At 42.9% G+C, this 17,205-nt stretch overlaps 1 protein-coding gene across 1 annotated transcript in view; it reads left to right on the top strand.

The window, feature by feature from the left end:
• The first annotated feature begins 800 nt into the window (after positions 1-800).
• The window catches only part of LOC148010524 (uncharacterized), a 31,604-nt gene continuing 15,199 nt past the window's right edge, over positions 801-17,205 (top strand). The window contains exons 1-2 of the mRNA XM_087671273.1: positions 801-1,224; positions 6,481-6,682. Coding sequence (XP_087527399.1) covers positions 1,008-1,224; positions 6,481-6,682 — 419 coding nt within the window. The 5' untranslated portion in view covers positions 801-1,007. The remainder of the gene's footprint in view (positions 1,225-6,480; positions 6,683-17,205) is intronic.

Here is a 17,205-nt window from a genome sequence, read left to right as displayed (position 1 = left end):
AACTAACAATATCAACTTTTCTCACAGAAATGTAGATAGAAGCAAGCTAAGAAGAAACCAAACTTCTGCTAGCACCAAACTTGCAACCTCAACCACTGTAAGTCCTGCCACTAGCTCAAGAATAAATGTAGATAGAAGCAAGCCAAGAAGAAACCAAAATTCTGCTAGTACCAAACTTGCAACCTCAACCACTGTAAGTCCTGCCACCAGCTCAAATACTTCTATATCATTCGGTACTGCGTCTGCAACTAAAACCCATGAGCCAGTCTAGAAACGCAAAAGCAAAAACACAAAAGGAAGTACTTCATCTACATCATAAGATGTAAGAAAAACGACAAGGAGTACGTAGGGTAGACAACTAACATCGAGAAAAGAATCCAACAACACTGAAGAAATCCCGTCAAGAAAATGAAAAAATATATAAAAACATTCTAGCCGTTCGAGAATAACTTCGAGGTTAATAAAGAAGCAATATTTGATAGCATAGACAAGGCTAGGAATTTTGAGTAGAGCACCATTCGTAAGAAAAATGCAATCGTGACAGGGTACAATAATCTATACAGACACCCAACAAGATGTAATAAGTATTATTTTTTGAGGAGAGAAAACCTCATTTAATATAGCAAAAAAAATGTGAATGTTCAAACTCACAGCTATATAAGTATACACAGTCTCCTTTTGAGATTCTTTATGTATTTAAACAATGCTAAATCTTATTTGCAAATGTATTTCACTTTAAAACATGCACATATTTAAACGCCGTTGGTAAAACTACTAGATAACAAAGATGTAAGAATTGCATATGGGACTTCATACTCCTTTACTTAGGAATCTGTTAACCTAGTTTAGAGGCCATGATGATGGCATGGAGAGCCATGGAAGAACTTAGAAGTCCTTGCTGGCGCACATTATTCGGTGTATCGTGAACTGGCGGGAGTGTCAAAACCAGCCTGAGCTCTCTCCCTTTTCTCCATCTCTGTCTCTCTCTTTGCATTAGCATCTGCATCATGCGCTACACGAAGGAGGAGCTCTTGAACCTGCAACATTCATGCCTACCGGGAGCCTGGGATAGTATCCTTTCCAGCATCGACTCCTTCCTTTACCAGGAGATACGCGGTCTCGTCCCTGCAGACGACAACAATAGCAGACCGCATCCGCGTCGCAGGAATGTGGACATGCGGGACCGGTCTCTCTATGCACCATCTTGCAAGGCAGCTCATGAAGGTCAGGAGAAAGACATCTGCCACTCGTAATGGTGTAGCATCGGCTGAATTATATCAGTGGCATCTGTTCGGTCTAGCATAATATTAAGTTCTGCATCTGTTTTTGCGTCGTACCATTTCATTCTTTTTGATTTTAACAATATGCTGGTCTTGTTCAGCTTCCAGAAGTTCCCATCGGCTGAATTATATTAGTGGCATCTGTTCGGTCTAGCATAATATTAAGTTCTGCCTCTGTTTTTGAGTCGTACCATTTCATTCTTTTTGATGTTAACAATATGCTAGTCTTGTTGTAACAAATGAGAGAAAGAGATGGACCAAGGCTCAGGACAGAAGGGTAGCAGTCATGCTTCCTGTTTCAATCCATTATCATCAACACACAGACAAGTCAAGTGTGTAGAACACACTTATACAAAAACAAGTAACCTAGATTTAACCGTGGTTAAGTCAGTATGACTTAACCTTATTCAACTAAGGTAGACAACTAACAGAAGACTATAAGCTTGACTCTTCAACACTTCCCCTCAAGCTGGGACAGGCCTGACTTCTTGCATGCCGAAATCATTAAGAAGCTTCATGAGCCATGCTGCCTCACATGTAGCTAATGCAGTACCTCTATACTCTTCCTTAGTACTGGAGAGAGCAACTGTAGGTTGCTTCTTACTGTCCCAACTGCAGCTTGTTCCTTACTGTCCCAACTGACCATACTACTAGCTTCAAAGGCTTAGCATGCTCATAGAATAGACCATAGTCCGATGTAGCCTTCACATATCTCACGATCCTTCTCACTGTATCCAAGTGAGGCTTCATAGGCTTCTGCATGAATTGGCTAATCAGTCCAACTGAGTAGCTAAGATCTGGTCTAGTAATGGTAAGGTAAATCAGGCTATCCACCATTTTTCCATACATAGTGACATTTTCAATTTCATGTCCAACATCTGCAAGTAGCTTAACATTTTGCTCCAATGGAGTGCTCAAAGACTTGCAATCCAACATACCATACTTGGTTAACATGTCTTGTGCATACCGCTTTTGCAACAACTAAGTACCATGAGGTGTAGAGACAACCTCAATCCTAAGGAAATACTTTAGTTCACCCAAATCTTTGATTTGAAATGCAGCATGTAACACTTCTTGATCTCTCCAATTTCCGTGACATTATCACCTGTGATGATAAAGTCATCCACATAGATGACTAATATCACATAACCAATCCTTGTCTTCTTTGTGAATAGGCTATGATTAGCCTTGCCCATAGTAAAACCAAGTTTCTGTAAGCATGCACTTATCTTAGCATTCCAAGCTCTAGGTGCTTGCTTCAGCTCGTATAATGCATTTTTCAATCTATACACACGTGTAGGAAAATCTGGATGTACATAGCCCTCGGGTTGATCCATGTATACTTCCTCAACCAAATCACCATTGAGAAAAATATTCTTCACATTTATCTGATACATACTCCATCCTCTAGATGCTGCCAATGCAATCACTGTTCTCATGGTTGCCACTTTAGCAACGGGGCTAAATGTCTCATAATCAAGACCATATTGTTGTGCATACCCTTTTGCCACAAGTCTTGCCTTGTATCTTTCCAATGTGCCATCTGATTTGCACTTTACTTTGTATATCCATTTGCAACCAATAGGCATTTTGTCTTCAGGCAAATCAATCAAATCCCAAGTGCCATTTTCAACCAATGTTGAATATTCCTTGTCCATTGCCTTCCACCAATGATCATCCAAAGTAGCTTGAGAAAACTTTGTGAGTTCCTTGAAGCCAGTGACTTTTGCCATATATGCATAGTGCCTCATTGTATAACCACTGTATGTAAGCCTATCCACAGGCTTTTTGACTCTTTCTGATCTCCTCAATTGAGGTGTAGTATGAGACTCTCCTCTCTCATGAGGTGACACGTATCTATGTCTCACACCAGGAGTCACAACTGAGGGAATACCAAACTCACTATCCAAGCTGTCAGTGCCAAGTGAATCATAATCACAAGTGAGTGGTCCTGTAACATCATCAAGTTTGCCTTTGCCTTTTATCTACATTTCTCCCTCTCACTGACTTACTCATGTTAGTGGATAAAGATGCTGAAGTCCTTAATCTACCCGCTCAAGGACTAACAGATGTAGTAGTATCTTTAGAAGGTCCAAAAATTTCTTCACTCTCATTTGTACCTGCATGTACATAAGTCTCCTGACAAGCATTATCATCATTCATCAAGACGGTCTTCTTCTCATGCCACGATTTCAGCTCATCAAATATTACATCTCTTGAGACCAATGTCTCATGAGTAGAAGGATTGTAGCATTTGTACGCTTTCCTATCTTGTGCATACCCAATAAAGATGACTTTTTTTGCCTTTGGATCAAGCTTCTTCCTCTTTTCATTTGGAACATGTACATATGCCAAGCATCCAAAAACCTTAAGATGGCTAATATCCGGCTTTATCCCATAAAGCCTCTCATGAGGAGTCACCTCATGTATCCCTGCTGTTGGTGTACGATTCATGACATACATAGCAATCATTACAGCCTTTGCCCAATATGCATTTGGTAGACTCTTCTCATTTAACTTGGCTCTAGCCGATTCCATGATCACCTTGTTTTTCCTTTCTGCTACACCATTTTGTTGTGGTGTGTACTCGCATATCATTTGCCTGCAACCCTTTCTTCACATGTTGCATAGCAAACAATCCGTCATCCTCTTGTATACCACTAGAAGAAGTATAATTACCATGTTGTCTTCCTCTTACTTTTTGATCATTCTGCTTCTTGTAACAATCCTTAGCTACATGTTCGTATTTGCCACAATAATGACAATCCTTATTTGCATTTGATTGCTGTTCATGACTCATTTGAGACTGTTGCCAAGTGCCACTTCTTCTAGATGAATAATCCCCTCTTCCACGAGCATTTGAGGCACCTCTAGATAGTATCCTTCTCTCCTGTGTTTGCCATTCCAAAGTTTCAGCTTTACAAAATAAGTTTAAATGTAGAGAGTCAATTTCCCAAAATGCCAGCATGCAATACACTTCAATGACTTGTAGTGCAACCGGTTTTTACTGTAAAACTGCAGCAATAACACTGTTGCATTCTCAGCCAGTACATGTCTTTTGTTCCCATTTAACTGTAGTTACAATGCCTCAAACAGCTTTGCATTCCAATTTGATATGATGACTACAATTCTTGGCAAAGAGGTTACTGCCTCTCTTTTTGCAGCTTGCAAGGAAGAGAACAATACCAATGCAGCAGCCTTGTGTGCTGCCATTCTTAAAAAACAGCTGCTGAATTCTGGAACTTTGCTCTAGATGGCCCTTTCATAGCCCACTAACGCCTGCAATTAAAAATGGCCTTCGACCCAAATCATCAAAGTGTCATTAATAGCTTGAACACACAAATAATGACTGATACTTGAGTAGCATTTGAAGATGCAGAAAACCTTGCTGCATAGAAAAGAACACTGGGTTGTCCAGTTACTTGCTGGAACAAAACAAGGCCTGCCCCAATTCAACTTCAACGCTCAGTTGGCTACTTCTAAGCCTTCACAGGGAAAGGAAGGTGAAACACCATCATCTTGCCAGATTTACACTCATTGCATTTGCAGAAAACTTGATGCAGCATAGGGAAATAATCAAGAGTCAATTGCTATGCAGGACCCTCCAGCCAGCACAACAGGCTGCAGGCTGCCGCAGCATAGTTTTTGTACATGGTGTACAGATGGACTATGGAGTAAAATCTCAAGAATGAGTGACAACAAATTGTCTAGTCCTTTGAGCATTATAGTATGTAGTCATAAGCGGCACATTGCATACTCAGTTTTGGGCAAATACAGAACCGTATAAGTGCACGGTTCTTTCCTGCGGTCACCTTCCTTCTCTGTAAGATAAGACACACTTGCAATATTTGCAAAGTCTTTAAAGCGCACCCTTTGATTCAAACGTAGTAGCCCAATCAGTTTGCAATCGGCGCCTCCTCTTGCAGAGTTTACTGCACCTCCAATTGCTATTGCAGCTCCTGATCAGTGGACACAAGAAGCAAGCACTGCTGGAGATTGGGAACCAGAAGTAGCAGCTCCGGCTGTCACAGCTCCCACTCAAGATTGAACAGTTGGAACTGGTCAGTTGGGGTCTCTGGATGGGATGCAGCAGTTGCACCACTTGCTGTGCCTGCCCCAACTAATCTGATTGATTGGCACCTCCAGTAGCTGCTTGATATGAACTCAAACTGGTTCCGACTGATGTCGAAACGGCTGTTGGAACTGATGTTGAAACACCTTTAGGTGTGGTGACTGAATAAAACACCGTGAACAATCCTGAACAGCTTTTGAAAGATTTGAAAACAGCTTATGTGTTGCCCCTGCTTGTAATCATTTTGCGTTCATTGGAGCATCTCTCCATCAGACAGAAGACAAAAAAAAAAGATGGTGTCTGCCATGGTCCAACTTGGCTCTGCATCCCTGCTACCTGGCGCTTCAAGCTACGGTCACTGCAAATTCTGTCGGGGCTTCTACATGCTCTGATACCATGTAACAAATGAGAGAGAGAGATGGACAAAGGCTCAGGACAGAAGGGTTGCAGTCATGCTCCCTGTTTCAATCCATTATCATCAACCCACAGACAAGTTAACTGTGTACAACACACATACAAAAACATCTGTTCGGTCTAGCATAATATTAAGTTCTGCCTCTGTTTTTGCGTCGTACCATTTCATTCTTTTTGACGTTAACAATATGCTGGTCTTGTTGAACTTCTGAATTATATTAGTGGTATCTGTTCGGTCTAACATAATATTAAGTTCTGCCTCTGTTTTTACGTCTTACCATTTCATTCTTTTTGATATTAACAATATGCTGGTCTTGTTCAACTTCCAGAGGTTCCCATCAGCTGAATTATATTAGTGGCATCTGTTCGGTCTAGCATAATATTAAGTTCTGCCTCTGCTTTTGCGTCGTACCATTTCATTCTTTTTGATGTTAACCATATGCTGGTCTTGTTGAACTTCTGAATTATATTAGTGGCATCTGTTTGGTCTAGCATAATATTAAGTTCTGCCTCTGTTTTTGCGTCGTACCATTTCATTCTTTTTGATGTTAACAATATGCTGGTCTTGTTCAACTTCCAGAAGTTCCTATCGGCTGAATTATATTAGTGGCATCTGTTCGGTCTAGCATAATATTAAGTTTTGCCTCTGTTTTTGCGTCATACCATTTCATTCTTTTTGATGTTAACAATATGCTGGTCTTGTTCAACTTCCAGAAGTTCCCGAACTCCCGTTGTCTCATCTGCTGGCATCTGACAGGATGGTTGAAGATTCTCAAGATCCGATTGAGCAGCAGGATATCTATGAAGACAGTGATGATGAAGGGAGCCTTCAGCCACTTGCTTTCTATGTGGATGGTGAACCTGATTTTGAATCAGGCCCCCCCCTTGATGGCTACGAATATTTGCGGCGTGTAATGTATGCCTTGTAGCTTCTTTTAATTATTGAATTTTAACTTGCAGTCACTGATAAATCTCATATATCTGTCATGTCTTTGCATAATCTTGTATTTGATAAGTTCATGTATATGTGAATTCTAGTGTTAGACATTACTCATGCTGCAGTGTGCTTGATGCGAATTGGGGCTATGCCTACTCCGTTTTGTAAAAACTCTCTCTTGTAGCCAAAATTTGAGGTTTCTTATTCAGACGTGCATTTTGAGCAATTCACTATAAAGCTGGCTAGAAATGCAATTCACAGTTTTATGTGTGCAACTGCATTGCTTGCAAAAGTTGCACTGTGTATTATAAAAGTCTATGGTTTCACAAGCAGTGGTTTGCTTAGGCTTTATCATTGGCTGCATGGGATCATTGAGAAATAAGGCTGTGACTCATATAGCTAAATAATTTGGTCATATTTAGTGTAGTTCGATATCAACAATATTAGCATTGCCTATAACTTGGATTTTCAGGTTCACAGCCAAGGGATATTGTATTACTGAGAGTGGCACATTTAATGCTGGTTGACATGCTTTTACATTGTGTTATTTCTGCCTATTTAAGACAACCTTCCCTCCACCTCGCATTCATCTCATACATGCACATAGCATCTTCTTGGAGAGGGAGAGACCATGAACACTTTGCTGGCTACCCATAGCACATGCCTCTGTACACACTCTTGAGCCTTGGTATTCTGTTTCTTAAGTACATTATCTTTGCATTCATTTGTTCTTACTCTCTTGTTTAAAGATTTGTGTTTATAGGAGCTCTTATCTTTTTGCTTTTGTTGGTTCACATCAGTATGATAAGAGGTAAGTAGATGCATGATCTTCAAGCTTAGTACCTCATGGTATTGTGGTAGCGGCATACAAAATTTATCAAGATCCTTCAAATATTTTCATAAGCACAATGAATGATTTTTGATGGCTGTTAGTAGGATGTCTCAAGCTTATGTATTCTGATTAACTTGATTGATGTTCTAATCCTTATCCATATAGTGTGGTGAAGACATCTTGACTTCTATTCAACAAAAGTGAGAAGATTAGTGATGGCTTAATTGGACCCGATCTTAGAATGTGCTCTCGTTAGTGACTCTTGCGTTTGTTAGCAATCATGTCATCTTTTGTCTTTCTTTATGTTCTTGTGGTTGAGCCTCAGTCAAAGTTTGAGGATGTTCAGAGCTTTGGCATGTCACCCCTTTGCTTACATCAATATTGTTTACTCTACGTACATCAAATAGATGGAGGCATGCCATTGTTTTGGGCAGCATATGTTGAGAAACCCATTTGTTAAGGCCATTTCTTGTCCTTAATTCCTTTTGGTTTCACTCGTATAGCCCTAAAAAGGGCTGGTTAGCCACATTCTTGGGTGTCATTCAAGATTGCTTGTGCATATAAATAGGGCATTGACTCCCTTCATTCTACATATTCATTCATTGACTCTTTCTGTTAGATCACTCTATTCTATCAGTCTTTGCTTTATTCTTGAGTCTGTCCATTGTTGTTTACATCCCTATTCAAAAGACATCTCAGTTGTGGATAATCCTTTGTAGTTGACAGTTGTTTGATGCTCAACGGTCTGTTCTACTCAGTATAGGTTGTTTATAGGTTAGACGTCTAGTTGGTCTACACCTTCAGAGTGACTAGCGTTTATAGGATCGTTGTGGGTGACATCATTTCTATTAGCTAGGATTTGTGTTTTGTAGACTTGCATTTTCTTGGCATGTGCATTGTATTTGACATGCAATTTGCATATTGAGTATGATGCGTTTTGCTATTGTTGGGCTCTCTATTGTTGTGTTTTAGCTAGAGGTAGGTTGCCTTGTTGTCCCTTAGACTTGCAGTGCAGTGGTTTGTTGGTGATCTTCTTTCCTTCTCTTTGAAGGCATGTGAGGATTGTGTTTTGGTCCTTCTACAATTGCCCTTCACCATCAACATTTACCTTGGATACCCTATTGTTCGGAGGATAGCATTTCACTTCCTTCACTGTGCAGATTTTCTACTTATTGCTATTTGATCAGCTAGGATAGCATAGTCATCTTTGAGCTTTTGCTCCATTGCACAAACATGATTTAGTGTTTATCACTTTTCACTCTTCTTTTGATTTTTTCTTCTCTTAATGTTTGCTATAAAAATTGTGTTTCTCCTTGCAAACCCTACTATCTCTTTGATACGGTATGAATACATACCATCCCGCCACTTTTCTTGACATGGTATGAAAGTAGAGTTGCTTAGAGAGCTAAAGATCCTCTTCATCAATAAAGACACAGGTTGTGGGGTCAACAATACTCTCAAAATGCCTTCTGTTTTCATTGCCCCATTTGGAAAGATAGCCCACTAGTTGCTTTTGCAATAGCAAGAACGGTGATATCACTAAAGATATCACCATCAATCTTTGCTCTCTATCCCACTGAAGTATATGTGTCTTTCCCTTTCCATGCCTTATGCCATTTTACCCCTTTGGGCCCCAACGATCATTTTATATTGGCCATCAAATTTTTATATTCACGGCAATAAGACACATGATGCACATTAAGCCCTTGTGAGCAAAAGGAGACTCTAAGATCCCATCAGGTGATAAGCCCTCTTAGAGACCATTGCAATGTACTACAGAGATTTTCCTTGCCCATTTTTGGGTCCAGTGGTTTTCACAATTTATACTTTTGCAGTGTGATCCATTGAGAGAGAATGGTTATTGGATATCGTCTCCTTGACAGTCTGCTTCTTTGAGAGAGTGGTTGTTTAACTTCTTTCACCCCTTTGACGTTGTATTTTGCTCTACTGAGAGATAGAGGTTGTTGCCCATCTTTGGCTCTATTGGGGGTAAAGGCGCCTCCACCTAGCCTCTCATATATTACTACACTGACAGTACTCGCCACTGCACACTGCAGGTGGCAGGCGTCCGTCTATTCTTTATTCTTTTAGTGACAATTTGAATAAAGGAAGGCCTGGTCACACATTGTGATTGTTGGAGTTTCTATTTCTTCTCTCTCTTTCTTGCTCTTGCTCTTTCGCCATAGCTCTCCAAGTTCAAGCTTTGATCCTTCTCACCTTTCAACTGGTATTAGAGCATGGTTGCTCAAGAGCATTTTGACTTGGTTCGTGACTCCTTCAGCTTCCTATTGATTACCTACACTCATTGGGTCTCCTTTCTAGCAGACATAGCCGACCTTCTCGAGTTCCTATTACTCCTCCGCTTCCCGAGCACCTTCCCGGTCCCTTTGGGCACCCTGAGGGAATTTCACAAAGGTATTCATTCATCTTCTTCAAGGTTTCATGTTGGTTACAGGTCTACAGGTCTGAGAAGAAGGGGGCAGCACCATTGTATCTTGCTGGCTCCATATCTTGACATAGGCCTTTGTGGGGCACCTTAGGCTTGTTGTGTGCCTTCTTTGGCACCCCCTTGAGCTTCCTACCACCCTGAACCAGCACAAAACGTGAGCAACAATCCCAAGCAGATCAGTGTGACCTGCACCTGTTGTAGGCAGAAGATGGACAATAGCTCCTACATCAAATGTTGGTCATGGTATACTTCCTAATCATTGTGGCACCCTTGGCAATGATGCTTGATGTGCTTTGAAGCCTCCCAAGCCTTGAACACGGATCTGAGGTCCTGTAGCACTGCTTTTGAACAGTTTACAGCAGCTTATAGACACTAAATGTCAATGCCACACTAGCAGTTGATGCCTATGCCTGTTTGGAGCTTCCTAGTTAAGCGGTTTGATCCCTATGGATGACCGATTGTTGGGGGATGCAAAGCATATGTTTTGCCATGAACTTGGATTGGTTTTTGGACTGCTCACAGTTTTCAACAGCAAATCACTGCTGTATAACAGTGGGCTGAAGCCTATTACTTCATGTTTGCCTATGCCTCTTGGAATCGGGACATGATTTGGAGATGTACTTTGATGTATTGATCATTGGGGATCGACATAGAGCTTGGATTTGCTCTCGGATCATTGGTTGAGCTTGAGCTTGCTTCGCATAGCATTTGGATCTTCATCTTTGATGTACTTAATGCATGTACTTTGCTTATGTCTGACCGGTCGTGACATGCTTGGCCTATGCCACTACTACATGCTAGTTACATTGTCTTGGAGTTGATTGCTAATGCGGCTTACTCGGGCTTGACATTTGATTGTCCGGAGCTTACTTTGGCTATTTCTTGGCTTGCCAAAGTTACACTTTGAATGTACTTGATGTCTATGTATGCTATGTATGGATGCTACATGGCCTACATTCTCGGGATGTCTCATTGATGCTTGATCTTGGACACTTGTCACTGGTGCACTCTTACATGCTTTGTTTGAGCTTTCTTGCTTGACATTTACAGCTTTTGTGCCAATGGGAGCGTCTTATACGCTTGACAGACATTTATGCTACTTGAGCATTCGGATACTTGAGATTGGGATTTTCACTTGGATGTTGGATGGTTGATATGCTGTGGTTCTCATAGATGTACTTGGGCTGATTTGGGCTTTGCACTCCTTGAGCATACACCTATTTGTGTCAGGTCTTGCCAATATTGTGTACACTTTGCCCTATTACACAGGGGGTGTGCCGGCTTATTGACGGACTCATTTGACATGCTTGGGTGTTTGCTCGATGTCCGTATGACTGTCACATGTTGATTTATGCCTGCTTGATGCTGGTTATGCTTTGACAGTCAGTGGTTGACTTGTTGCATTCATTTTGCCTACAGTTTGCTCTCATTGTACCTAGCTGTAATTTATTACAGCAAGCAGTAATGCATGGACTGTGATATATTTTTCATATTGAGTCATCCAAGTTTTATGTACTTTTGATGGTACTTGATGGGCAGCATCATTAGCTATTAGTTCGTGGTTATTTTGCCTTGGTTTTGGTAGTATTTTGGCTGTTTACAGCAGAAAATAGCAAGCAGTTTTGAATTGTCTACATTGTTTTGGACTGCAGTATGGCATCTTCTTCCACTGATAGTGATATCTTCAACATCACTAAGCTTGATGGTATGAATTATGTCTATTGGAAGAGCCAAGTTTGGCAGGTATTGCTGCAAAAATTGCAGATAAAGCCCCTAAGGTTGAGTGGAGAGCAGCCTGAAACTATGACTGATGACGAATGGATGAAGCTTGATGAGTTATGTAAGTCCACCCTCATCTTGTCTCTCACTGAATAGATGCATTACAATGTGGTTGAGGAAGCACAGAGTGCTTCATAGCTTTGGGATAAGATCAAGAACCTCTATGGCAAGAAAAGTCTAGCAAGTCAGATGTATTGACTGAAATAGCTTATGGACTTGCGCATGAAAGAGAATGTGACGATGTTTGCTCATTTGAGCCAGCTCCATGCTATTCTCAAGAACTTGACTTCGCAGGGCATTACTTTCAATGATGAGGTTATTCGATTGTTTTTTCTTGGGACTCTAAGTGAGTTATGGGACGTATTCTGCATTGCCTTATGTGCTTCTGCTACTACTTTAAACTTGCCTGATGTAAAGAGTGATCTTTTGCAGGAAGAGATCAATCGTAAGAACTTGAATATCTCTCGTGTGTTGTATGCTTTGACTGTGAGAGACAGAGATAATACTGGAAAGAATGACCGTGGGAATGGACATGGCAGAGACTCGCAAAAGTCTAGGTCTAAGTCGCGGGGTAAGTTGCATAGCAAGCCTCGTGGGAGAAATGCTAATGTGATATGCCATCATTGCGGCAAGAAGGGTCATATACGTCCACAGTGTCATGAGTTGCGCAATGAGAAGTGCAAAGTGAAGGGGAAAGGCAAAGTATAGGAAAAGTTCTTTAATCGCAGTATTCTATGTGCGAAATCAAGGAGATAAATGTCATGCAGACTGAGGACTCCGATGGGGAGTACATACTTGCAGCTAGTTCTTGTGATACTACGTCATTGATCGAGGTTCACTCTATGTACGCCGTGCTGGCTTTTGGATTTTGGTGCTTCATTTCATGTTACACCATGTCGTGAGTGGTTCCATTCCTACTGCGCTATCTTTGGTTCGGTTCGCTTAGGTGATGACAGGTCACTTGCTATTGTTGGCACTGGGGATGTACGATTGCAATTCTCTAATGGCAGTACTTTTCTATTACAGGATGTACGTCATGTACTTGCACTTACATGTAGTCTTATGTCTGCAGGACAGCTTGATGATGTTGGGTTTCATGTCTCTTTTGGGGATTTTGCCTGGAAGATCACATGTGGCAGACTTATGCTTGCTAGAGGTGCCAAGGCTAGCAGCCTCTATCATCTTGTAGTTGATGGATCCTTTGTTGATCATGTTTTGTATGTGTGTTCCATCCCACACGTATTTCTTTGGCAAGCTCGTTTGGGCCATATATCCTTGAAGGCAATGAAAATGGTTTCTGGTTTGTAGTATTTACCGCCCCTTGACTATGTATATTTTGATTCATGTAAGCATTGTCTTTATGGCGGACAGACTAGGAATACGCATAAGAAGTCTGGTAGGACACGCATGAGTGAGCCCCTGGCATTGGTACATTGGGATGTTTGTGGGCCCATGCCTTGTTAGTCTATGGGTGGTGCTAAGTATTTTGTCACGTTTATTGACAAATTTTCGCGCAAAGTTTGGGCTTATTCCATTAAGCTTAAGTCAAATGTTTTGGCTGTGTTTCAAAGATGACTTGCATTGGTGAGAACCAAATTGGACATAGGCTTAAATGCCTTAGGACTGACAATGGGGGAGAATATATGTCATGTGTCTTTGAGCAGCTATGTGATGAGAGGGGTATTAAGCATCAGTTGACCGCCCCTCTATACCCCACCCTAGAATGGTTTGGCTGAGCAGATGAATAGAATCTGTTAGCAGTCATGTTTGTCATGCCTTGTCATCTCCTGCCTGTGAGCCTCAGTCTGAGTCAGATGAGGACTTTAGGAGCTTTGACTTGTCTATCACTTGTTTTGACGGAGGAGGTAGCTCATTCTAGAGCACTCAGATGTGCATTTCCCGGGGCAGTTTCTGCATTCATCAGCTTGCCTCACCTGCCAGACATTGTCCACCCTTTCCGGGATTTTTCTGAGCATTCCTGGCATTTTTACCAGCATTAAATGCTGGTCAGATCAGCATTAAATGCTGGTCGGACATATTTATGGCCTCAAATTTCAGGTCGGCCAGTTTGTGGGTTTTTTGGCTATTTATAGCCATTTCCCACTTGCCAGTCAGTTGTATTATCAACTTCCCTCCTTCTTTGGCAGGTGCACACTCCGACTCCGTCATCTTCCTCCGTCTTCGGTGCTGCCGTCATCATCAGCCTGATCTGGTGCCCTCACTGACGCTTTGGGCTGCGTGCAGGGACTGATCAGTCCATTTCAGTGTATTCAGCATTCATTTCAGTCAGTGCAGATTTTCTTCCTTCATTCTCTGCTTTCTCTCTCCTCTCCTCCGTGTTCGTGTTCTTCTTCCGTTGCGCACTCTCACATGGTATCAGAGCCAAACTGAGAGCACGGAGGTCTTCATCGACTGGAGAGAGACCACACCTATCATCTGTTGCTGCCCCCCTTCTCTCCAACAGCTAGGCGGCCCCTCCAGGTGGTCTGAATATTTGCGTTTGCTGCATAGGTGGTCTGAATATTTGCATTTGCTGCATCAGCCCCTTCCAGAGGCTGCCAGGTCATCAACCAGCCCTGTCTCCTTGCGTTTTCAGCTGGGCGGCCTTCTCTTCAGCTGGGCGACTCCACTACAGGCTGCGTTTTGCATCCAAGGTGGTCGTATTCCCTCCTGGCGGCTCATCTCCAGCTGGCGCTTCTCTTCTGGGCTGCGTTTTGGTGCCTGGCAACTTTCCCTCCGGATTTTGTGCCCTACACAGCTGCGTTTTCACCTCCTGGTGATAGGCGACCTGATTTCCTGGAGTTTGGTGGTTCTTCTGGTGGTTGGTGTCTGGTGGTCATTCTTCGGCATCGGCACAGTTTTCTTTGGTGTTTGGTGTTTTGCAGATTTAGAAGATGTCTTATCATCAGTCTACAGGTTTTGATGACTCAGATGATGAGCTTTTGTCTCGACATTCATCTGAACGGAGGCGTGATTTCTATCACGAGGACCGTCGTCCGGAGTCTATTCCTCGTTCTCGTCCCCCTTCTATTCATATATCTCGGCGATCCCCTTCCAGTGGGCCGACGATGCAGCCTTTGGTATCCCCTGTACAGGTACCCGTACTTCCTCAGCTGCCCAAAGAGGACCGGTTGGATGGCTCCAACTTTTCTCTATGGTCCTGCAAGGTGGAGTGTATCTTGGACTCCTTCGATCTTTGGGAGCTTGTTTCTATTCCTATTCCTCGGCCTAAGGTGGATCCCGCAGATGGGACATCTATGGATCGTGCAGCCTTATGGGATCGGCTTAATTCTAGAGCCAGATCTTTCCTCTTTCTGAGTTTGCAGGATTTTGTCCTTGTTCATGTTCACAGGTTGAAGACTGCAGCAGATGTGTGGAGAAAGCTCGCGTCTCTCTATCAACAGAAGACGTTTGCCCACCGGATATCTCTCGAAAAGAAGTTGCGGATGCTCGCTATTGATGATAGTCCTTCCATGAAGGACCACATCAACAGATTATAGGATATGAGGGATGAGCTTGCATCCCTCGGTCGGACGATATCTTCTGAAGACATGGCTATGATTCTTTTGACTCAGCTGCCATCGCCTCGGTTTGATGTCTTCTACACCAGCCTACTTACATCGAGGACCCGTGAGAAGCTTCTATGGGAGGAGCTATCCCCGCTTGTCTTGGAGCATGACAAGTGACTCAGAGAGGTCAGTGCTAGTGGATCCGACTCCACTAGAGCCTTTGTTGCAGGTTCGGGAGGACAGAAGAAGAAGACGACGAAGTCAAAGGCTAAGAAGAAGGACAGTTCTTCAGGCTCTGACTCAGATTCAGAGCGACCGAAGTGCCCACACTGTGGGAAAGGGACACATCCGGAGGAGAAATGTTGGAAGAAGTACCCTCACCTTCGTCCGGGAGCGAAGGGTGGATCTACATCGGAGCCTTCTTCTACCTCTACACCAGCTGTTACCCATGAGTCAGTGTTCCTTCATATCCATGCTTTGGAGGAGGATCCTTCTTCCGTGGCTGCAGTGTCTTCTGCGCAGCCTTGGTTAGTGGACAGTGGTGCTTCGAGTCATATGACTCCCCGAGGTGATTTGTTACAGGATCTCCGTCCATCAGAGGGTTCCGTCACTGTTGGTGACCTTTTATCGGTGCCTATTAGTGGTGTTGGCACATTGCCTTTGTTTACCGACCGACCTTCGAGCTCCTTTTCACAGGCCCTACATGTTCCGGATTTGGGCCTTCCCCTCCTCTCAGTTTATGGTCTTACGAGGCTTGGCACACGAGTGATCTTCACCGAGCATGCCGTTGTTATTGAGGATTCTCTTACAGGAGCTGTCTTATCTACAGGTTGGCAGGAGAGCGGGCTTTACAGGCTCCATTCCCCTTCTTTGATGCAGGGTCCTCCGAGGCAGTCTATTGCTACACCCGTTCCCGCTTGTGCACCTTCTATTCCACAGGTTCCTTCCCATCCCCCACCTTCTCCTCCGGTGGTTCCCTCGTACCCCCCATCCCTTTTAGAGGGGGACGATCTCGGTGATGCGGCTGTGGATTGTGGAGCCACGTGCTCCTGCATAGCAAGTTGGAGAGCATGCAGTAGCAGTTGATGCATATGGCCAGGTTGTTGGACAAGATGTTGGACATGCAGCAGAGCCTGCAGTAAGACGGTCTACTAGAGATAGACATCCGCCTGATAGATTTGAGCCCTCGATGCATTATGTCTTGGTTACAGATGCAGGAGAGTGTCTCACCTATGATGAGGCTATGCACAGGGGTAACAGTCACTCTTGGGATTGGGCTATGCAATCTGAGATAGACACCCTACTTAAGAAAATGGCTTGGGATTTGGTTGCATTGTCTAAGGGCAAGAAGGCTTTGTTGTGCAAATGGATGTACAAGTTGAAAAGTACCCTTGGAAACCCCAAGCCGGTTTATAAGGCAAGACTTGTTGCTAAGGGCTTTAAATAGGAGTATGGAGTTGACTTTGATGAAGTTTTTTCTCTTGTAGCCAAGATGATCATCTTAGGCTTGGATTTGGTCCTAGTCGCGCAGCTTGACTTGGACATGTATCAAATGGATGTAAGGTTTGCATTCTTGCATGGGGATTTGCATAATGAGATATACACGGAGCAGTCTAAGGGCTTTGCAGATCCAGGCAGGGAGCACCTAGTGTGCAAGTTGAAAAAGAGCTTGTATGGCTTGAAGCAGACACCTAAAGAGTGGTATCATAAGTTTGATGTCTTTATACAATTACAGGACTACAGCAGGAGTGCTATGGATCCGTGTCTTTACACAAGAAAGCCCATGATGGCTCATTACTTATTTTGGTACTTTGTGTGGATGATATGCTGATAGTAGGGAAAGCTCATGATGAGCTGGATGCTCTTAAATCTCAGCTGAAGAATAGCTTTGAGATGAAGGATTTGGAACAGGTCTCTCACATTCTTGGTATGC

This window comes from Lygodium microphyllum, chromosome 29 (genome assembly GCF_053477565.2).
Source record: "Lygodium microphyllum isolate KBCC chromosome 29, Lygodium_microphyllum_v1.1.10, whole genome shotgun sequence".
NCBI classification, from domain to species: domain Eukaryota; kingdom Viridiplantae; phylum Streptophyta; class Polypodiopsida; order Schizaeales; family Lygodiaceae; genus Lygodium; species Lygodium microphyllum.
The sequence above is the reverse complement of the archived record's forward strand: the minus strand, read 5'-3'. Positions and strand labels throughout refer to the sequence as shown.